Source organism: Lonchura striata, chromosome 2, assembly GCF_050655825.1.
Source record: "Lonchura striata isolate lonStrDom1 chromosome 2, ASM5065582v1, whole genome shotgun sequence".
In the NCBI taxonomy this organism is placed as follows: domain Eukaryota; kingdom Metazoa; phylum Chordata; class Aves; order Passeriformes; family Estrildidae; genus Lonchura; species Lonchura striata.
Window position 1 is genome coordinate 68,534,512 of NC_140704.1, and position 21,428 is coordinate 68,555,939.

At 36.2% G+C, this 21,428-nt stretch overlaps 1 protein-coding gene across 2 annotated transcripts in view; it reads left to right on the forward strand.

The window, feature by feature from the left end:
• The window catches only part of KDM1B (lysine demethylase 1B), a 28,427-nt gene extending 7,395 nt beyond the window's left edge, over positions 1–21,032 (forward strand). For both annotated transcript variants that reach the window (XM_077785604.2, XM_085571511.1), the window contains 17 exons: positions 125–236; positions 930–1,046; positions 2,002–2,040; positions 3,107–3,311; positions 4,389–4,573; positions 5,526–5,702; positions 6,590–6,664; positions 7,241–7,378; positions 8,826–8,997; positions 9,822–9,949; positions 11,398–11,529; positions 11,923–11,997; positions 12,871–12,987; positions 13,833–13,958; positions 15,428–15,550; positions 17,470–17,622; positions 18,158–21,032. In XM_077785604.2, the coding sequence (XP_077641730.1) occupies positions 125–236; positions 930–1,046; positions 2,002–2,040; positions 3,107–3,311; positions 4,389–4,573; positions 5,526–5,702; positions 6,590–6,664; positions 7,241–7,378; positions 8,826–8,997; positions 9,822–9,949; positions 11,398–11,529; positions 11,923–11,997; positions 12,871–12,987; positions 13,833–13,958; positions 15,428–15,550; positions 17,470–17,622; positions 18,158–18,241 (2,158 nt within the window). In that variant the 3' untranslated portion in view covers positions 18,242–21,032. The remainder of the gene's footprint in view (positions 1–124; positions 237–929; positions 1,047–2,001; positions 2,041–3,106; positions 3,312–4,388; positions 4,574–5,525; positions 5,703–6,589; positions 6,665–7,240; positions 7,379–8,825; positions 8,998–9,821; positions 9,950–11,397; positions 11,530–11,922; positions 11,998–12,870; positions 12,988–13,832; positions 13,959–15,427; positions 15,551–17,469; positions 17,623–18,157) is intronic.
• Positions 21,033–21,428: the final 396 nt, after the last annotated feature.

The following is a 21,428-nucleotide window of genomic DNA, read 5'->3' on the forward strand; positions in this document are numbered from 1 at the left end:
TGCTCTCTACAGACTTATTTCTCTGTCCTTATATAAAATGTTTAATTTTAGAGTAACTGCTATTGCTTGAAGCGAACTAGATATTCAGTTTTCTGACTGCTTGCTGTTTTCTCTTTCTTCTTAGCCATAAAGATGGCTATGAGAAATACACTGCCTGGAAAAGGATTTGGACAAGTAATGGTAAAAGTGAACCCAGTCCAAAAGCCTTTATGGCTGATCAACAGCTTCCTTACTGGGTAAGGTGGAAGGTGATTTATTTAATAGGAATGTGATGTTCTGATGTGTTTCTGATATTCTGCTGTTCAAGCAGCAAGTCAGCTGAGTTTTTGTGGGTTTTTTTCCCTAGTATTAGAAGATTGTGAAAAAGGTCAAGATAAAAATTTTGATCAGCTCCTCCACTGATAGAGACTTTCTCCACACCACACAAAGACCAATCTTCTGTTACTTTTCAATGAAGCAGCAGTTGTGATTTTCAGGTGGAATAAGATTTGGCAGGAAAAGTATGAGGATGAAAGACTTTGAAATTAGATTTTGTATTTCCGTGGTAAAAAGAGCAGAAGAAAGATGGGAATGGAAGGAAGTTTGGTGGTAGTGTTGTTTTGTTTGAGTTTTTCTTGTTTTTGCTTTAAGTGATGAAGAATACATTTTTGAAGTAAAGCTTGCAAAGTCTACTAAGACCATAGTAATGGGGAATTGAATTAATTTTGGCCTTAGGTTCTGTGCAGAAATTCAGTTTTGCAGAAATGGGTACAAGATTTCTGTAGATCAAACAGTACTTATGACCTGATGATTACCCAATAACGTATTTAACAATTGTATTTTACAACTTTCTCACGTCTGGCTTCTTTCTAATTGGTTATTTAAATTGCATTAATCTTATCTGTAATCACAAGCAACAAGTAAAAACATGTTTGTTTTCTGACTTGTAGGTGCAGTGCACAAAGCCAGAATGTGGTAAATGGCGTCAGCTGACAAAGGAAATCCAGTTGACACCACAGATAGCAAAAACTTACAGATGTGGTATGAAACTGAACAATTCCACCAAGGTACCACACAACAGTTTTGCTCATATTGAAACTTAACAGGTTGGGATTTCTTTTTTGCAGAAATTAATTTCTTCTTGCTTACTGCTGAGTGTCTCTAATGTCAAAATGAAAGTCTGATGGTCTGGAGAGCTGCACAGTGAGGCCTACATGTTGCTTGGACTTTTTGTTTTCTGTCAAGAAAGAAGTATCTTTGTCTGCACAGTCAGTTATAAAATCCTTCAGCTAGGGGATTATTATCAGTATGTACAAAATAGAAATACACCAAAATTCTCATTTCAGTTTTGTGTGGCCTTTTTTCATTTTTGAGGAAAGCATTTGAAGAATTCAATGAGCTTTTCCTAATTGCTATCAAGTCTGTCATGGAGCTTTACATAAAAAGTTTCAGCTTTGGCATGAAGACAACTCCTGAAATTTGGAAGAGTCCTTAAAGTGCCATAGAATCTGTATGGTGCTTATAACATGAAAAAACAGAACATGAAAATAGTGACCATAGGAAAACGAGAAGGGTCAGCATTTAATTTCGAAACTCTGTGATAAAGATGATCTTAAATAATATAAGAAACTCTCTTTTATTGTCTAGACTAGAAGAGTTGCTCTGGAAAAATGTGGGATATTTCCATATTTTTTTCTATAAAATGCTGTGGGGTTTTTTCTGAATTTGTTTCAGCATTCCACCCCATTTTATGGACTAGAATGTATATTTTAATGTCTGATCAGTAGAAACCAACTTAACAAATGAGAAACATTTTTTAGAGTGCTTTTGCTTTATGGTGTGTTGTGTTTTTAACCTACTAATTTCTCTAGCTTTTTTTTGAACAATCATGTCTACTACAGAAGGCTAACATTAAACACATTTTTTTTGTTTTTTTTTTTAATTTAGCGAAAATTGTCTTGCTTTATACTTAATTTTTTTTCCATACAGCTTAAGAATAGCTCTCATACCCTTTTCTTTCAGACTGAGGGTTCAGACCAGTGTTCCATGCCTGAGGACTTGGTGAGTAGTGGCTGTTCCTCCTCATTTGTCCTAGAACATAAAAAAAATCTTGAAGCATGCCATATTTATTTCCTTTTTATTTTGCTTCTTTGGCCAATTATGTCAGTATTTATGCATTTTGCTCAAGAAATTGAGAGAGACTATTTGCAACAGAGCCTTGGGCTTTTTATTTTCTCATCTTTTTCCTCTTTTCCCTTACCATACCAAGTAGCTTTCAAGTGGTTTGTGGTGTCCTTTAGTCATGGCCTGTGACTCAAAGTTTACTCCTAATTCTCATTTTTGATCAGGCAAAATAGTATTCAGTTGCCAGCTTTCAAGCAAAATTCCCCATCCTAAAATTTCCTTGTCTTTCATGTTTTTAGTCAAGCTGGTCTCACTTTGTTGAAAACTGCAAGAGAACACCTAAGCCTGTTTTCTCTCCTCTCTCTTGAAATACAAAATGTACACACAAGATGTATGTTGGTGTTTGTGATAACGTTAGCCTGCATTTCTGATTTTGTATAAACTTATGTTCAATAAGCCATGTTCACAAGTGTACCTGAGGTACTTCTATGTGTTCTACAGGGAACACATTCAAGCTTATTGTTGACTCTTGTAGAAGCTTTCTAAATTAAGGGTGAATCACTAGCACTTATTAGGGTTTTAGTAGGTCTTTGATGAGGATAGCAGAATCTAAATTAAATTAATCAGTTAGTGTGGACTTAGAGTTCTAAGTTGAGATTTCTGGATCATAAGTGACTGTAAATGTTTTCTAAAGAGCCTGATAAGGTATAGACGTGTTGTTATGGCATGTCTCATTTGTTTGCTTTCCACATGGTATGGAGTTTGTGAAGTTTCAGCTCCATGTCTGAGAAGAGATCAATACTACAGGTTTTCTGTGTCAGGCTGAGGAAGGGGAAAGAGGGAGAGAAAATGTCTTTATGACTTGCAATTCTGAGATTGGTACTTCTTGTGCTTTTTGGTCTCAGTTTTGGAGGGAGGGGGGAAATTGGTTCATTTTCCAACGTTTTTGAAGTACTGACATCTTGTCTTCTCCCCTCTTTCCTTTACTTCTCCGCTTGGCCAGAGAGTGGCTGAAGTTTCAGACCATTGGTGGTACTCCATGCTCATACTCCCTCCTTTGCTGAAAGACAGTGTGGCAGCTCCCTTTCTAGCTGCATATTACCCAGACTGCGTGGGCATGAGTCCATCCTGTACCAGCACTAATCGGTTACCTGGTGAATCCAACCTTGTGAAGTTAGAGCACCTAAAGAGCGTGCCTAATGTGACTGGTAAGGGCCATCTGCAGGGCTCTGTTGCTTAAATAGGTGTGATAAATTCTGTCTTATAACTGAGTTTATAAGGCACATTTATTCCCCTGATTCAGAACACTGGTTCTGTTTGCAGTACTAATACACAGAGTCTGTGTGACTGCCTCTGTCGCTTGATGCCATTTGCTTGTTTGTAAGCTAAAGGTAATACATTTCTTACAGCTTTTCTTTAGGGAGTAAGCACAGACTGCAGAGGCTTTCTGTGTGCCACTGTCTTTTGTGTACAGAAACAAGAAATTACCATGTGGGTACTTAAAGACTGCATTCTTAAGGAAATGAGGATTTATCAAAAAACTCTAGGATTCTGCCGGTTTTTATCTCATGGATCTTTGGGGCTTTAAAGAAAAGAAATTGATTTCTTAAGGCATTCAGATTCTGTTTAGGTTTCTTTTTTTTTGCTAGTAACAGCCTGGGAGTGCAGATCGGCACAATAGATGAGGTATAGAAAAAGGTAATTCAGGATTGTCATACTCATCTCAGAGAGAGTGCTTTGAGGAAATTTCAGCTTCTGTGTTGTCATAGCAGGCTTTGTTCTCCTTAGGTGCTGAGAATAAATCTGTTCATATGTTCAACAGATGTTATATCTGCTTAACAGAAAACTTCATTACATAGAGCTACCAATGCTGAATGTGGAAGATGATTAACTATGACTCCCTCTGGGCAGTATTGGGTGTTGAAGAAGAAAGGAGTTCAGAGTACTGCCTGAGTCTGTACAGTGATGCTAGTCCTCACACTTGAATTTAGATCCTACTCCTTGTTGGACTCCTCATGGCATTGGAGCGTTACTGTTTCTTTGACAAAACTTCAGCTCTGATAGGTCCCAGGTGTACCCATGAGACAGCAGGACAATAATTAATGCACAGCCTAGAGGGCAAGAGGGAGGAGAGCCATGCTGATGAAATCATTTTGGAGGCTCCTAGAGGCTGGGAAGCTTCCTTACTTGTTATCTGTGTGAGGTCAGCAGATTGTTTTAGAGGGAGAAGGACATGATGAAGATATGATGGAGTATGACTAATTCTTGGTGTGTCCTTTATGCAGTTGCAGGCATGAACAAGTATTTCCAGCCTTTTTACCAGCCCAATGAATGTGGGAAAGCACTTTGTGTGAGGCCAGATGTCATGGAATTGGATGAGCTCTATGAGTTCCCAGAATATTCACGAGACCCTACCATGTACCTGGCATTGAGAAACTTGATTTTGGCTTTGTGGTACACAAATTGCAAGGTAAGAGATGCTCATAGTTAATTTGTTTGTTTAAAAACAATAGCAGCTTTTCTGGTATGGGGATTCACTTCTTGTATGTCTTCTTATGCAGCAGAAAAATTGCTCCCATGTTTTCAAAAATTCATTCCAAGATTGGCTGTGTTTTGGGGGCTTGTTGGTGTTGAGAGGTTTTTTTTTCTCCCCCCTTTCCCCCACCCCCCTATTTTTTCCCATTTCCCCCCCTTTTTTTCTCTTTTCCCCTATTTTTCCCCCTTTTCCAACCCCGCTTCCCCCTTTCCCTATCCCTTGCCTGCATAGGAGCTTCTTCTGCAGTAAAAATCAAAAGTTTTTAATTATTATCACTCTACAGTGCTTGCCCAGCTATTAACTTTTCAAAGGGATGCTTGAACACAAAACAGTGTTTTGTGGTGCTTTACGATTTGATTTCTTTTTAACCTGATTGTTGCACATGAAAGTGATTGTCGTTTTATTTAGGCTAAACCTATGGCACTGCCTTCAATAGAACTGCTGAAGTTTCACATACCAATGCTTTCTGATGTGGATGTCTGCATTTATGTGAAAGATTTGGATATTAATCTCATTTTCCTTCAGAATGCCATTTTGGAATGGATTTTACTGGAATGCCATTGTGAATATTGCCACCATGTAGATTAATTTTGTAAATCAGAATCTGTTTCAATACCATGCCTGTACTAATGGAACACACCGTGGAATTATCAGAAGTCCCTTGTAGACTCATTTGGTTTTATTCCATGCTAATCTTACCTAATAAATTGTTACCTTACTGTGTAAAGCTCACTAACAAGAAACTTTCACAAAAATTCTTTTAAAATGCTCTCAGAAGCTTGAGGTATGACTTTTTACCATTTGGTTTACAGTTTAAATATGATGTAAATGTATGAATAAATGGAATATTATAAAATCAACAGTTTCTATTCTTCCTCCTTTGCAGGAGGCTCTCACCCCTCAAAAATGTATCCATCATATAATTGTTCGGGGGCTTGTGCGGATCCGCTGTGTACAGGAAATGGAGAGGATCCTGTATTTTATGACAAGGAAAGGACTAATTAATACAGGGATTTTGTCAGTCAGTCCTGACCAGTACCTTCTTCCTAAGGAATACCACAATGTAAGTTGCTGTAATAACCCCTATATTTTTAGTGCTATGAAACTACATGGTGCAGGCAATAATTTTTTTGGTTATGGATTTTTGGCTCATTTACATAAATGGATGGAATGTTAGGTAAAATTACATCTAAAAAATTAGATCTAAAACCTAATATATGGGAAGTTTTAAATATTGTTCTCTTATGCCTTCAATGGGCATGGAAACGACATCCTTCCAAAAAGATTTTTTCTTACTAAAATCTCTGGAATTCATTTCCATGGATTTGTGCTTCCAATGTGCTGTTCAAATGGGAACTGTGTGAAAAATACACAGATTCTGTAGCTTCTATAACATACCTCTGCTTTCATAGGTGAGTAAGCTGCTATTCCAGGTTGGTTTGCAAGAACTGTGATTAAGTCATCTTTATGACTAGCAAACTGTTAGATAACACCCAAAACTTATTGAATTATTGTATTCTGTAACAGGATATCACCTAGAAATTGTAAGTCATGTTTGGAAAGTGTATTTGTAGATGTTTTTCATTTATTAAATGATTTTTACTTGTCAACCCAATCTATGATTGAAATCTTTACAAGGTAGGTATGTTTCTTGTCTGATAAATTCAATTAGATTCCTACTTTTGGGGTTTTTTTGTTACTTTAGCTCTTTCTATTAAAAAAAACCTGAGGCATCTTCTTTTGAAATCCTTTAGAACTTTAACTATTTTCAAAGCTGCCACTGACCTTTTTTCTATATTAAATGCACTGACATCTTTAAAAGTTATCACAGATTACTTTAGATGACAAGAGAGCCTAGACTTCTGAATGTTTTTACCTTTAGCAAATGAGAGTAAAATTACAATTTCTATTTTATTTCTAACTATTTTTAAATACTTTAATATTTTTTAGAAATCTGTCATTATTGTTGGGGCTGGTGCAGCAGGATTAGCAGCAGCCCGACAACTGCACAATTTTGGAATTAAGGTAAGAAGCTTTAGAGCACATTACTTAAAAAAACCAGACTTCCTCTCTTTGAAAAGTGTTCATCAAAAATAAAAAGCCTACATTCTTGTTACAAACTTGTATGTATAGAGCACCCTAATTAATCTGTGAAATCTGGGATTTTACTGAGTAAGCCTGCTGTTTAAAACCAGCATTTATTTTTATCTAAAATTAAACAGTATGCAGCATATATTTTGTATAGACAGATCATTGTGTTTAATAGACTGTAGCATGCCTTAAACTTCAATTTTGAGATTTCCAGAATAAATCTTCAGCTTTTTAAAAAAGAAGGCTTATTTTTGTAAGGGTTGTTTCTAAAGTAACAGTTATATTTAGATGTGTATACTACAAAGTGTAACCTAAGATGATTTAAATGCATAAATTAACTAGAAATAGTCCAGAAATTAAAAAACATGTTAAGATTGCTAACATTGCTGGATTGCTCGGGGTTTTTTGGGTTTTTTTTTTTGCATTTAGTTTTCTCCTTTGCTCTGGAGTTGAACAGATAGATTTAATAGAATTAAATCTTGCAATTTACTAAGCTGCACTTTGCCACAGGTCATTGTATTAGAAGCTAAAGACAGAATTGGTGGCCGAGTGTGGGATGATAAGACGTTCACAGGAGTCACTGTTGGAAGAGGTGCACAAATCGTCAATGGATGTGTCAACAACCCAATGGCACTAATGTGTGAGCAAGTGGGTTCCTGCAGTGGTCATGATTATCACTAGTGAAAAGCTTGTTAAAGCCAGGCTCAGATGGCTGGGTAAGGGTGGGAGTCCTTTTCTTGTGACGTGATTAAAATCCTGTTCTGCATTGTAAGTAAACTTCACATTGTTAATATATCTTTGATAACAGTTGGGAACAGGAAAGGGCTCTAGAATGGTTTCAGGCACATTATGTAAAGAAAAGCAAGGTGGCTCCAGCTTCAGAACCAGGAGAAACCATTTTTTCCTCTTTTCTAGAAATAGTAACATAAAAGGTCCCCAGCAGCTTTCCTTAGGGCTAAGAAAGGCTTTACAGTGGGAGGCTACTGCTCTTGTGATGGATTTGCCTTTGTGGCCTCTTGATATTTCTAGTTAAATTCTGCACAAGTTAAGGTTAACATGTGCAACAACTAAATTGCTACTGATGCAAACATGCTACGGTTCAATTTCTTTAAAAATTGTTATTACTTGCTGGTTTGGTTTTCATTTTTTGGAGGTAGGAATCTGACTTTCTCCATGTAGAATCTGAGTATGGGTTTTGCTCAGAGACACAATCAAATCCAGCCCATGCTGTTTTAAATTGTTTAGTGCCCTATAGTGCCATTAAGAAAATCTAGTTATTTAAAAAAAAAATCATGCTTTATTTATGAAATGGAGAGCAATGATTTCTGGACACGCTTCATGTACTCATCCCTTTATGGTCATTTAATGTAATCTTTCTTTGAAAATACAGCTGTATCTTAAGATCAGAGAGATCTGAGGATATGTGAAAAACACTGGAGCATGACCTAAGTAACAAGGCCCTAGGAAGAAATTAGCACTATATTTGTGCTATTTTTTTCTGGATTGATACTGTAGAATGCAAAACCATCTGCATTTGAATTTAGCTCTGTTGTGTTTTTGATGCAGGTTGGACAAGCAAAGCAAGGTTTAATTCCAAATAATTTCTTTCTTTGCTTGGTTGTTAATAGCACTGGTGGTTAACTGGCAAGGAATATCCTGTCAATTCCTCAATTCAGGGAACTGTTTGGGCCTTAGATACCAGAAAGTTGTAGAAAGTAACTGATTTTAATTGTGACTTAGAAAATAAATTGAGGTAGAAAAAAAGGAGACTGGTTCATCATGTTTGATTACCAGACTGAATTTCTGTACTAGGCCTTGCCTGACAGGAAAGTTCCAGAGGAAGTTTCTATGAATCCCCAGTAAAGGAAAGGATAAAAAACTGGGGAAAAACCAATTAGTGGACAATTAACACGTAGAGGGATTGTTGGTATTCCAGTTTAAAAAGTGCAAGAGTCACTCTGACTAAAGTTGTTGATGTTTTTTAAATGGTATCACTTAAATGTGAGGCACTCACCTTAGGTTAAATAACTTTGAGCAGGCTGGGTGCTGTAGTTTTTCCATACTTAAAAAAGAAATAAAATGTCTTTTTCTTAAGCTTGGCATTAAAATGCACAAACTAGGGGAGAAATGTGACTTGATCCAGGAAGGCGGAAGGATAACAGATCCCACTATTGATAAACGTATGGACTTTCATTTCAATGCCATCCTAGATGTCGTCTCTGAGTGGAGAAAAGATAAAACCCAACATCAAGATGTTCCTCTTGGTGGTAAGTGAGACGTACTGCAAAGTGAAGATGTTGGCTGTGTTCATAAAGTTCTATATTGTATTGACTCTTACATCAGACATTTTTAGAAGTGTATGGCTGTCCATCAGACCTTAAATCCAACAGATATTTCTGATATTGTATCTTGTTTTCATGAGGTATCTTTTTCAGTACAACTAGTGTCACTAGCAGTTCAGAAGACTAGCTTCTGGCTGAAGCAGGCCATAGCTAGACTTAGCTCTTACATTTGTTGACTAATCTGCCTAAAAAAGAGCTTGATCAAAGCCTTCTGCTGCAAGAATAGTCCCATCTCCATTGGTAACACCTCCCACCACACTTACAGCTATCAAACTCAACAGCAAAAAATAAACTTGCTCAGAAATGTCTGCCTTCCAAATCTCTTCACCTTGGATTCTGTAAGACAGAATTAGTAACTGCTATGTTCTCCAGTGAACCCTAGATCAAATTTCTCAGTTCTTTGATTTTGTAAAAATTAATCAGGATTTATTTGAAAGGATCCTCCATTATTTTAAAGTGTATTTTACCTGAAATTTTCAACTGTACATTGATGATAGCTAAACAATTAATTTCTCTCCTGTCTCACTCAGAAACCTATGAATAAACAACAAAATTGTACTCCATCACTGGAAAGGTCTTGTGGTTTTGTTTTTTTTTTTTTTCTTTTTTTTCTGTGAGAAGAAAAACATCTTGGTACAAATTAGCAATAAGCGTGAAAATCTTGTGATCCAGGGAGCAGCATTGTTGAAATGCAGTAGCACTTCTGACAAATTGTCATATATCCTTATTTTAAATGTGTTCTTTCACAGAAAAAATACAAGAGATCTATAAAGCCTTTATTCAGGAGTCTGGTATCCAGTTCAGTGAGCTGGAAGAAAAAGTACTACAGTTCCATCTCAGTAATTTGGAATATGCCTGTGGCAGCAATCTCTCTCAGGTGAGTTTTGACAGCTGTGTTCTGAAGTGACTGAGCTTCACAGGAGACAGAGTTGGAAGTAACACTGAGACATCACCTGATCCACTCTATGGCCTTAGAGGAAGAATCAACAATCCTGACTATTCCTACACCCATAACCTGTTGTTTGAAAGCACTGGGACACTGACTTCAACACTGCCTTATTTAATCTGATGGGAGTTTCTGATGTGCTTCCAGTGAGATGCCCTTTAAGTAGAAGTTGAGAGTAGATGGCTAGAAGGGAGCTGGGCATTTTTCTGAGATGCTGGGTGATACGATTCACAGAAGAGTTACTCCTCTTCAGATGCTGGGTGTGACTTCTGCTTTTCAGTTCTGTTTAGAAGCTGAGGTATTTCTCTACACTGCTACATATCACGAGAATAAAGGCATTTGACTCTTAAAGTGTTCCAACCTGCTGCTGGTGAGCCCCAGTTCACCATTCCTAGGTACTCTCTTGGCTACCTGATACTTGGCTGCCCTCCTGACTTCCATTTTAGCCAAGCAGCTCCAGGAAATATAAAAAAAGTATCATGTTGTTGGCAGTGCATTGTTTACTCAGTCCTGTTGTCCCATTTAAAGACATTTAGTGTCAATTGTACTCCAGCAGTGGGACAGCTGACTGATATATACAGATGCACAAATCTGAACTGAGAAGCATACAAGAACATAACAACAATCTGCAAGACAATGCTATACTAGAGCAGTCACTGGAAAATATTTTGATAGGTCAAGTTTTCATATTCCATAAGCACCCAGAGGAATTAAGAAAGATGCAAAAATCTACCTTATCTTCTTTTAAAATCAAAATGTGATTGATTTTATACATCTTCAATGACAGGAATTGGCATCTGAATAGTAGTTTGAGAATTGTTTCAGATTTTTCTCTGCTAAGTAGCAGTTGCTTAGTGCAAATACCACTGTTTTATTAACTATAAAGTTGCAGGGGCTAGAGGACAAGGTCAATAAAAGGTATCATGGAACAACCTCCAAAGTGACAGAAAAATTTCCATTGAGTTGGGTTTTTTTGTGTCTTATTTTCCTCTTCATTTTGGGAAATAGGCTATTTCCATTTTTTTACGAAGTCCTAATGCTGTAAAATCTGATTACTTCACTAGATACAGACAACTGAAATAAATACACTGCAATTCACCTGGATTTTTGTACTGTTTTCCTTGTTTTCTCTACTAAGGAGAACCATAAATTCCCTGCTAGTGACCAACCCATGTTATGACATTTCTTAATCCAGCAATTCATATATTACATACTAGCATTAGCTAAATAAGTATTTTGATTTTGTCAGCATTGCCATAAATCCTGCTAATATACTTTTTTTTCCCAGTTGCAAAGGGGCTAGGGTGGCTTATTCTAAACTTTTCATATTACTCATGTCCCCTTGCCAGTAGAAACGGCCAGTTATGTTCTGTCCACAGGTATCTGCACGCTCGTGGGACCACAATGAATTTTTTGCCCAGTTTGCTGGAGATCACACTCTTCTAACTGTGGGATATTCAACTGTGATTGATAAGTTGGCAGAAGGGCTGGACATCCGGCTGAATTTCCCAGTGAGTCTGGCAAACATTGATGCAATGGCTGTCTTGGATTGCTTTGAAACACGCAGTCATATCTGTATTCTTTGGGACCTGGCGAATCTGTGCCTGTGACTGTTTAAATTTGTCTTTAAAAAGAACAAAGAGGACAATTTCAACATTTCTGAAATTCTCCCTGAGGACTATCAGTACTTAAATATTATGATATGATGATCTTACATGTTAAAATTTTGATGATTTTTGTTTTTCAGATTTATGAAGACTGTTTTTTGTCTTTCAGGATTTTTCTGGAAATTTGTGTTAGCCATTTTCTAGATTGCTGACCAGTGCTATTTTAGCTATTTTTGCTGGAATTTGCATTGCACATGTACATTTTGTAGTACAGTCTCTCAATGTGTCTTTCAATAGGTTCAGAGCATTGACTATTCTGGTGAAGAAGTGCAGATCACTACTGCAGATGGAACAGTGTGGACAACACAGAAGGTACCAAGTATACTTCAAGACTGAGAATTCTAGAGAACAAACAGTACATGTCCTTTTTTTCTGTTTCTTTTCTTTCTCTCAGGACTATTTAGTCCATTTTCTCCCCATTCAAAGATGAATACTCATGTATTTTAGTGGACTTTATTTGGGTGTCCTAGAGCCTAATTTTTGGTGAGCATGCTTGAGAGCTGAGTATGAGTTGATTTGAAAAACTAAGGAATATAAAGGGTAGTACTAAAAATGTGAAGCAAATTGGTTTTTTTCTGGTCTTTGAAGTGACATTTATGTTATCTAGTTCCATTCCCTGCTCAGCTTTACCCCCTTAGCATGTGTATTGTGTTAAAATTTCCAGGATTTGACAACCCCTATTTCTCAGTCTCTCTTATTCCTTGTATCCCCACCTTCTTCATGTTGAGTAGTTTAGCTTTCAGTAATTTTTAAAATGATACATAAACTTGGTAAAGTTTGGATTGACATCAACAGTGTTACTGAGTGTATTTTAAAGAGAAGGAATCTCTGAAGGAATTCAAACCAAACTAAATCACTCACTATCTATCTCTGATTTGAAACAGACAGTTTTGTTAATCTGAGAGCCATTGACTATTGTTTGCTGAAGTATTGGTAGCATGGTGATACAAGCAGTTCATCAGACTATGACTTAGGATCAGTGAACTGTGGGATCTGTTCTCACCGGAATGGAAGGCATGTGTTTCCCATTAATGGGAACTAAAACCAGACACTAATCTAGAAATGTCTGGTGCGTTACTATGCTGCATCCTACTAGCATAATCCAAGACAGTTAGGAGGATGCTGTGAGGCTCAAGTGCTGTATTCAAGTTTTGGTACTGTTGTGATTGTAGCTATTTCTTTCAGGTATTGGTGACTGTGCCACTGGCCCTTCTTCAGAAAAATGCCATTCAGTTTAATCCTCCACTATCAGAAAAAAAAATTAAAGCCATTAATAGTTTGGGAGCGGGAGTCATTGAGAAAGTAAGTGATTTCATAATGTCTTTAATTTTCTTTTCATAGAAACATTGGCTGTTTTGTCCCTGTTGCTTTTGCAGTGTATTTATCAGGGCTTGTGATGCAGAAACATACGTTTATGTTTTACTTGTATACAGTAGCCCAGGAGAGCAAAATGTTATTGGGGATCACACGTTTTTCTGTTTCTTAGATTTCACAACTTAATGGTATTTTTAAAGAAACTGTTCATATAAGAATTTCAGGGCATAAATATTTTGTTATTAATTTTGATTCAAGATGGTCTCAGATCTTCAGAATTCCAATAATGTATTTATTTCAGGTCATTTTAACCTAGTAAATTCATAAAACATTTGCAAAGAATACTGAAAATTGTGTGTTGGACCAGTGTAAACTCTCCTACCTTTTCCCAGCACAAAAAATAGCCTCTTTTGAAAAACTCCCCAGTAAAATGTGTGCTTAGAACAAAACAGTTACAAAGTAATGCCAGAAACAGGATTATGACAACGATGAAATTTAAAGACAAGATTAAAAAACTCCAAATACAGGATACTGCTCATTTAAGTTATACACTAGGTTTTAAAAAAAATCTGAATTTCTTGACCATTTTACACAATTACTTCCATTGTGGATTTGACATTCTGTGCATCTGCAATTTATGACATAAGCATTTTTTTTCTTTGCCTGTCCCCCTCAGAGGACAGGTTCATATATTCTCTGTTGAGACTCACTCATAGGAAGAGCTGAGTCTAAATGAGTGGAAACAGGAAAATGGATTAGAAGAACATATACTGTATCCTTTATGAATTGTGTGGTATGAAATGCTTAAAGACCATTTTTTTACATCTTTCTAGATTGCCTTGCAGTTTCCATATAGATTTTGGGACAGTAAAATTCAAGGAGCTGATTTTTTTGGTCATGTTCCACCCAATTCCACCCAACGTGGGCTCTTTAGTGTCTTCTATGATATGGATCCAGAGGTATGATATATGCCAACTGTGTTTTCTCTTGGCCTTTCGTAAGATGAGTTTGAAATCTAGGTGTAATAATTACTGAACAACAGTATTTTTCTTCTTCCCACCAACCCCCACCCCACCCCCGCCTTGCCACATCTGCAACTATTAAAAGCAGTGGAAGCAGTGTTAATTACTTATCTAGATAAAGCTCATCAATATTTTGTTGTAATAAATGGGAATGTTTTCATTATTTGGATACAGACTACTATACAAGTAAGTACATTCTCAATCTCTACTGAAGACAAGGCTGTAATACTTTGCTATAAATCTGCTAATGTGGGAAAAAGCCTATTAGTCACTTTCAGTTTAGGACTCTGTTCCCTTATTAAATCAGCTAAAAATCCAGTTAAAAAGATCATGCTCACTTACTAATGCTTACTGTCTTGCAGTAGTCTGAATAACTATTTCAAATAGCAGAAGACAAAAATGAAGTCCTGCATGAAACTGAGATCTGTAGGGTCAGTTTCATACTCATGAATTTCAAAGCAAATTCAAACCCCAGTGGATTGACATCGCCTTTCTCTTCCCTGCCAGTTCCCAAGCAGATACATTACACATTTATGTTGTACCTCTTAATACTTTTACAACAACTGCTGCTTACTACTTGGCAGCAATTAAAAGGCCATTTTGTAACCTGATGTCTTACTCCAAAAGGAAACCATCCTGTGACATTCATGCTGTTACTGCCTGATTTGTGCCTGTATACAACTTTGCTTAAAAGAGTTCTCTCCAGTCCTCTTAAACTCGTGCTACAAGAGGTTCAGTGTGCTGGTGCTGTCCAGAGACCTATATATAATGCTTAATTTGCTTGATAGCTATTCTCTACTAGTTATTAAAGTTAGTAACAGAAGAATTACTATCTTACATAAACAAGAGAGGCAGAGTTCTTTAAAGGTACTGAGAACCTATGTGCTATTCCCTACTCCACCACTTCACCTCTAAAACTTCTGCAGAGTAGCAGATGTCATGAAGTGGAAAAAAATACCAGTATATTTGACCTTTCATTTTTTGGTCCAAAATCTGCTTGTAAGAACCTAGTATTGGTCTAATCAAAATCATATCTAACTAGTATTTAAATAGACTCTGTCACCACATTTTGAAAATGGAGTACAGCTGAGGTGGAAGTGAAGCTTAAGAGGGTGCACAAGGAATAACACTATCAATGTAATTTTTCTGGGGTACAGCCTTTAAGTAGGTAGATGGGAAGTGTTCATTGAATTCAGCAAGTAGTACAGGGGCTGACTGTAACAGATCTGTGAACAAGGCATCAGAAGTAGTAATTTGAGCATAAATACTTATATTATGCACCCTTTATTCCAAGGAATAAAACCCATCTTTCTCTAGAACAACAGTTGCTTTGCAGCTGAAAATATCTTTGCAATACCAATTAAAAGAGACTGTTTATTAAATACTTAATAAGGTCTTGTTTTTAGGGCAAAGAAAGCATTTTAATGTCAGTGGTCACCGGAGATGCTGTGACAACCATCAAGAATTTAGATGATCAACAAGTACTGCAACAGTGTATGACTGTACTCCAAGAGCTGTTTAAGGAGCAGGTAAGAGAAGCTTTCTGGTGACAAGCTTTCATATGTAGTACTTCAAAGCTTCAAATGTAGTACCTTCTGATGTATAGGCAGACCTTTGACATTTAAAACTATTTTTCTTCTTAGTTTCAGGGAATAGGTTTTCTTTGAGACATACTAAAAATCACAATTTTTGGTCTCTTGTGTGAAAAATGTGTATTGAAATATTTTAGATCTCTCTGAAGGACAGTAGTATATAACTGAAAAATATAAATTAACTATCATCCTTTAAAATGCTTTTAAAAAGCAAAATTAATTAAAAGTAGTACTTTAGACAGGTAACACAAAACATACTTCTTACTTAGTTGTCACTTTTTTTCTGGTCATAGCCACTTCTAATATGTGATAAGATCTTTAAGCTAGATGAATTTGATTGATTTCTGACTTCTGCCATGCGAAGGCAACTGAAACTACAACACCCCCGAACCAATCCAATCCATTTCTCTTCTACTAACTAACAACCCTTTCTCAGCTGTCTTAGGATGGAGATACAGGCAAAATGATCTAGCAAGTGCCCTACATCCTGAATGTAAAAAAAAACACTAGATAAAAATTTCTACCTTTTTTCATTCCCCCAGATAATCATTAGGATAAAATCTAATTGGAAAATCAGGGAAAGCAAAACACTTATCACTTAGCAATGTTATTTGCATTCCATTCTAGAGACAATAATGCCTCAGTTAATCTTAAAACAGTTAAATCCCCAGGAATGACTGTGTTCAGGGGTGATCTCTCAAGTTTTACTGATGGTTCAAATGTTAGGATTAATGATCTTGGAAGAATTTCAGTATCTGAAAACGTAACTATTCCTAGAAACATAAGTTTTGGTAATGGCTTTATTGTTACTAGAACCACATGCAGTGGGAGTTCACATACCTGTATCTTGATCTCATGAAAATGCAGCAAATGGGTCTTTGGTTTCAGTGCCACTCTGGTCCAGAACAGTGATTTTCATGGCTGTCTCCATGGTTTACAGCAGTTGTAATTTCAGTCACCTGAGGATGATGCAGTGGGATTTTCAAAGACAAAATAGCTTCAGGGGCATACCAGAGCTACGTCTTGGACATCGTACAACTTGTCATATTTGGCTGATCCTTGTTTTGATAACTTGCGCTTGAGTTTCTCATGTGCTACCTGAATGGATTTTATCTGTCGGTACCAGACCTTGTTCAAGAGGAAAGCAGAGCTGCTTCTGTTTGTCATGGGCTCCTCCAGACTAAGACACAGCTGTAGCTGACTAAGCTTTCATACAAGCTCTTTTTGGTAGAAATCTGTGGAATTTGCGTGCTGCAATGTGACAAGGAATATACAGTATTTCTGTCATGGCTCAGCCAGACCCTGACTTCCTGGTTTTTGTTTTCATCCTGAACCTAGTTTTCAAGACAGCTCATTTTCTGATCTTAGATAAATCATCTTATTTATCCATTGGAATAAAATTATCTCCAAAATGAAAATTGAATTTTGAGATTTAACAAGCTAGATGTAACAAGCATTATGCCTACCCAAGGCATTATGTAACCAAAACTTGCTTACATTATACGTATGTACATGTTGAACAATGTCAGTATTGTACTTGTTTACAAGAGAATGTGTATATGTATTTTAAGGGATTTTTTTTCTTGTGGATTTCTTGGTCTATTACAATATACAGATCTGTTGCATTCAGAGTAGCACAGCTATCATGTTTCAGGCATCAGGCGAACCTAGCAAATAGTTATTTTTGTGGTTAGTACTATAGTAAAAAAAAAAAAAGGAATTTAATTCTGGAATGTGACCTAATCTGTATCTTAATAATACTAAATACTCCAAAGATTAGTAGAAATTGTTTGAGAAAAAGCTGCACAATGCTGAACTTTTCTTTGCAGTGTTTAACTTCTGTTTTGGTTATGCAGGAGGTTCCTGACCCAGTGAAGTTTTTTGTTACTCGATGGAGCAATGACCGTTGGCTGCAGATGGCGTACAGCTTTGTGAAAACGGGGGGCAGCGGTGAAGCTTACGACATGATAGCTGAAGATATACAAGGAAAAGTTTTTTTTGCTGGTGAGGTAAGTATCTTTATTACTGAGAGCAGTTTCTTATTGAAGTTCATCTCTTGCTACCCAACACCATTAATGTAGAGGTAGTATATAAATATTTTAATATAAATATGCTAATGATTCTTGACACAGAACCCTCTCTGTTTGTATTATTACTGGGCATGGGAAGCCTGCCAAATATTTCAGGTCAGGAGTAAAATGAATTTTTATTCAAATTGTCTTTCTGTTACTCCATTTGTGGGTAACATAACAAATGCACCATGATGGTGTAGGGTGCATTCTGTACTGGGGCAGAACTTAACCTGCCCCAGTAAAGTGCAGATAGTGGAACAGACTGCTGCTTTTGTAGCTGGCTTGCTTTCAAGTTTTGAAGTTGCTAAAAATCTTGAGTGTTTCATTTAATGTTCTAAGGAGTTTCCCATAGCTTTGAAAAATGTAGGTATATGGTTAGGGAAAACAAAGGTGATTTTATGAACTATAATTTTGTAGCATTAGTTTTAGAAACAATTAACTTTTTTCTTTCTTTTTTTTTTTTTAAATACAGGCCACAAATAGGCACTTTCCTCAGACCGTTACAGGAGCTTACTTGAGTGGGGTTCGAGAAGCCAGCAAAATAGCAGCATTTTAAGTACCAAAATTTTGTGTATATAGATGTATTTTTAATTGATTTCTGTGGGTAAAACTATCTTCAAGTTTCCTATTGCTGCCTTTTCCCTACATGGTACTTGAACAGTATATGGTACCTGAAGATAAAAGTCTTCATCTTTCTTTTCCTCTTTCTCCCCATTTTTAGGCCCTGATGATACATATTGTTGGGGGCTTTTTTCCAGCTAAGGTATTACTAGCAGGAGTGACATTGGAATCATCAGCCACAGATTAATTAAGAGAACTCTTGTCAAGAGTCCTCTTTGTATGGCTCAAGTCATGCTATTGTGAACCTTCATTTCAGAAGGTCAGATTAAAACAGGACTAAGTTAACATACAGCATTAAAATGCTGGCAGTTAGTAATGATATGGGAATTTTCTAACTGTGCTTCTCAGGTTGATTATGCTCACAGGAGTTCAAACTGGCTTCCAAGAGCCTGAATAGCCTAGAAAAAAATCTAGGATTAATGTAGGAAGGAACTTAACTATCACTTTTCCCACTTGCAATCAGTAACCTTTTCTATAATATTTTTTCATATTCTTAGGATCCACTAAGTGGGCTTTGGGATATGAAGTTTGTTCCTTTAAATAAGAGAGCTGGAACAGTTTACAGTGCAATCATAGAAAGGTTATTGTAGCTGATCAAAACTTGAAAAATTAACTTCTAGCTTACTTTAAAAAACTTTGAAATATCTCTGCTACTTATTCAGAGAAATTCTTGTTACAATAATAGGCTAAGAGTTTAGATTTGCTCACTGCTTCTGTAGAAACAGGATAGCATAAAAATACCATATTGCTATGATTATTTTGAAAAGAAACTTCCAGATTCATTTGGACTGAATAGAGGAAGTATCTGCTGATTTGACTGTACAGTGAGGGCAGCAGGACTGTAAGTTCCTAATAGTTCATTGAAGTTTTATATTAAAAAATAAGTGAAGATGAATGAGGAAAAATATTAACATTCTTATGAAGGGCTGAAACAAGGTGGCTTGCACTTTGACTTGAAGTTTATTTTTTTTCTTTTATTATGGAAGTATTATTAAAAACAACTTGAGAGAGTAATTCAGTAATGGCTAGACATCTATCTAGTAGCTTTTTCGTGGGACAGAGAGGAAAATATTTTTCAACAGAAATGATGAAAATAGAGATGTAACTGGGATACCTATTGAAATACTGTTCCACTATACTGGTGTTAACAAAAAAAAATTAAAATCCACTTTTAGATCTCTTCCCCCACACCTTCTCTGTAACTTGGCTGCATAGATGTCATGATTTCTGAAATTAACATAAATGCTTACTCTATCATGCCCCATTCTCATGCATAGGCTTTTCTCTTTTACTGATCCCTTCATCTATGAATGATACAGTGATTATTTCCTTAAAGCTGCATCCTTGGGAATAAACAACAGGCAACCTTAAGAAAAATCATAGGATGTTAAGGGGTTGGAATGGACCTTAACAATCATCTTGCCATGCCATGGGCAGGGATACCTCACACTAGACCAAGTTGCTCAAGGCCTTATCCAACCAGGCTTGGAACACCATCAGGGTCCTACTGAATAAATGCAATTCTTCTTTTCAAATGTAGTATTTTGTTTTTAGAGTAGGTATGATATTGTTAAAATCCTTTATTCAATCTCTAATTTACAAGGTGAAGATGTTTCTTTAACTAGATGTTTTTCAGATATATATTCTGTTCTGCTTCTTAAAGCTGAGTTATATGGACTAACAGGAAGAGTGTAACTGTTCATAGTTTTCCTCTACATAAATACTTGTATGTATAGTTTTAAAGTATTTCCAATTATTAAATTGCAATTTGAAGGCTGCAAGAAGCAACACAAGGCCTTCTAATAAAAAAAAAAAACAAACAGTCAGGACATCAAATTTTGCTTTTGGCAGTCATTTGCACTTTGTTAATTTCATGTATTACAGGTCAACTTATGGCATAACTAGATTGAGAGCTATGTATATTTGAGTTCCAAGTTTCTTTCCCACTTTATCACGTATGACAAATTAGTAGGAGAGGAGCTTCTGGTGGTGGGAAAAAAAGCTTATTACTACAAGTCCAAAACCTTATATTCAATGGCTGCTTTAGCTAACCTTGCTTAAAACTTCAGCTTAGTAACAGATACAAACATGTCACATTTCAGGTAGGAATGATCTGGAAAGTTTAGCTCAGCATCCATTTCTCCAGTCCAAAGTTTGTATGAACATGCTTGATGTCATTCTGTTAATTTGTACTTGGGGTTTTCAATTTACCTACAACTTTGCAGCTAGATAAACGCTGTGTTCAAGAGAAGAGAGATGGACATGAAGAAATACTATCATATTCAGCCTTAGATAATGCACGCTTACAGGATTAGAAAACTGGTAACAAATGATAAATTTACCAATGGCCTAGTCTACTAATTATTTGTATATTGTTTTGGTGCCAGGGCACTTAAAACTGTTTTGTGCTGCACTGAAGTTTGAGGAGTAAATAAGTATGTTCATTTGAAATATGTAAGAACATCAGGCTGGTTCTGAGACTTCATTCTTTAATGTTACCCAAATTTTTTTAATATCTATGTTAAAATTTATTTCAAGCATGTATGTATTTTTTCTTTTGCATTTAATTTATTCCCTCAAATGAAGAACTGGGGAATGTTTTCTTTGAGTAAGTTTGTTTAAATGGTATTAAAAAGATTTGAATGCAGAGCATGATCTGTTACACTTCAGTTCTTCTGTGTGACTATGTTATGGCAGCAGAATAAAACTGGAAAGTATCCACAGGATGCCGCTGTTGTGGTTGTTGATTTTTTATCCTTTAAATTTAACTAATGATTAAGCCTAATTTTTTATTACATTTCATATTAAGATTTCATTTTGGTATATTCTTACAGTTAGATAATTCCTCAGAAGTGCTGCTTTACAGCCTTCTCTGAGCTCTAAGTCCTAACTCCTCTTCTTTGGACAATACTCTGGTCATTGTCTTTTGCCTCCAAGTTTTACAAGACAACTCATAAGCTTTTGTTAGATAATTTCCAAATATTACCAAATAACCATTTAATGTTTTTCATGGAGTAAGTGTAGTGTGAACACTTTGTAGAATCATGGTGCTGAAAGGTTCCTACTAGCACAGACCACTCATAAGCATGTGCAAGCCTGACTACATACTCAAAATGTTTACA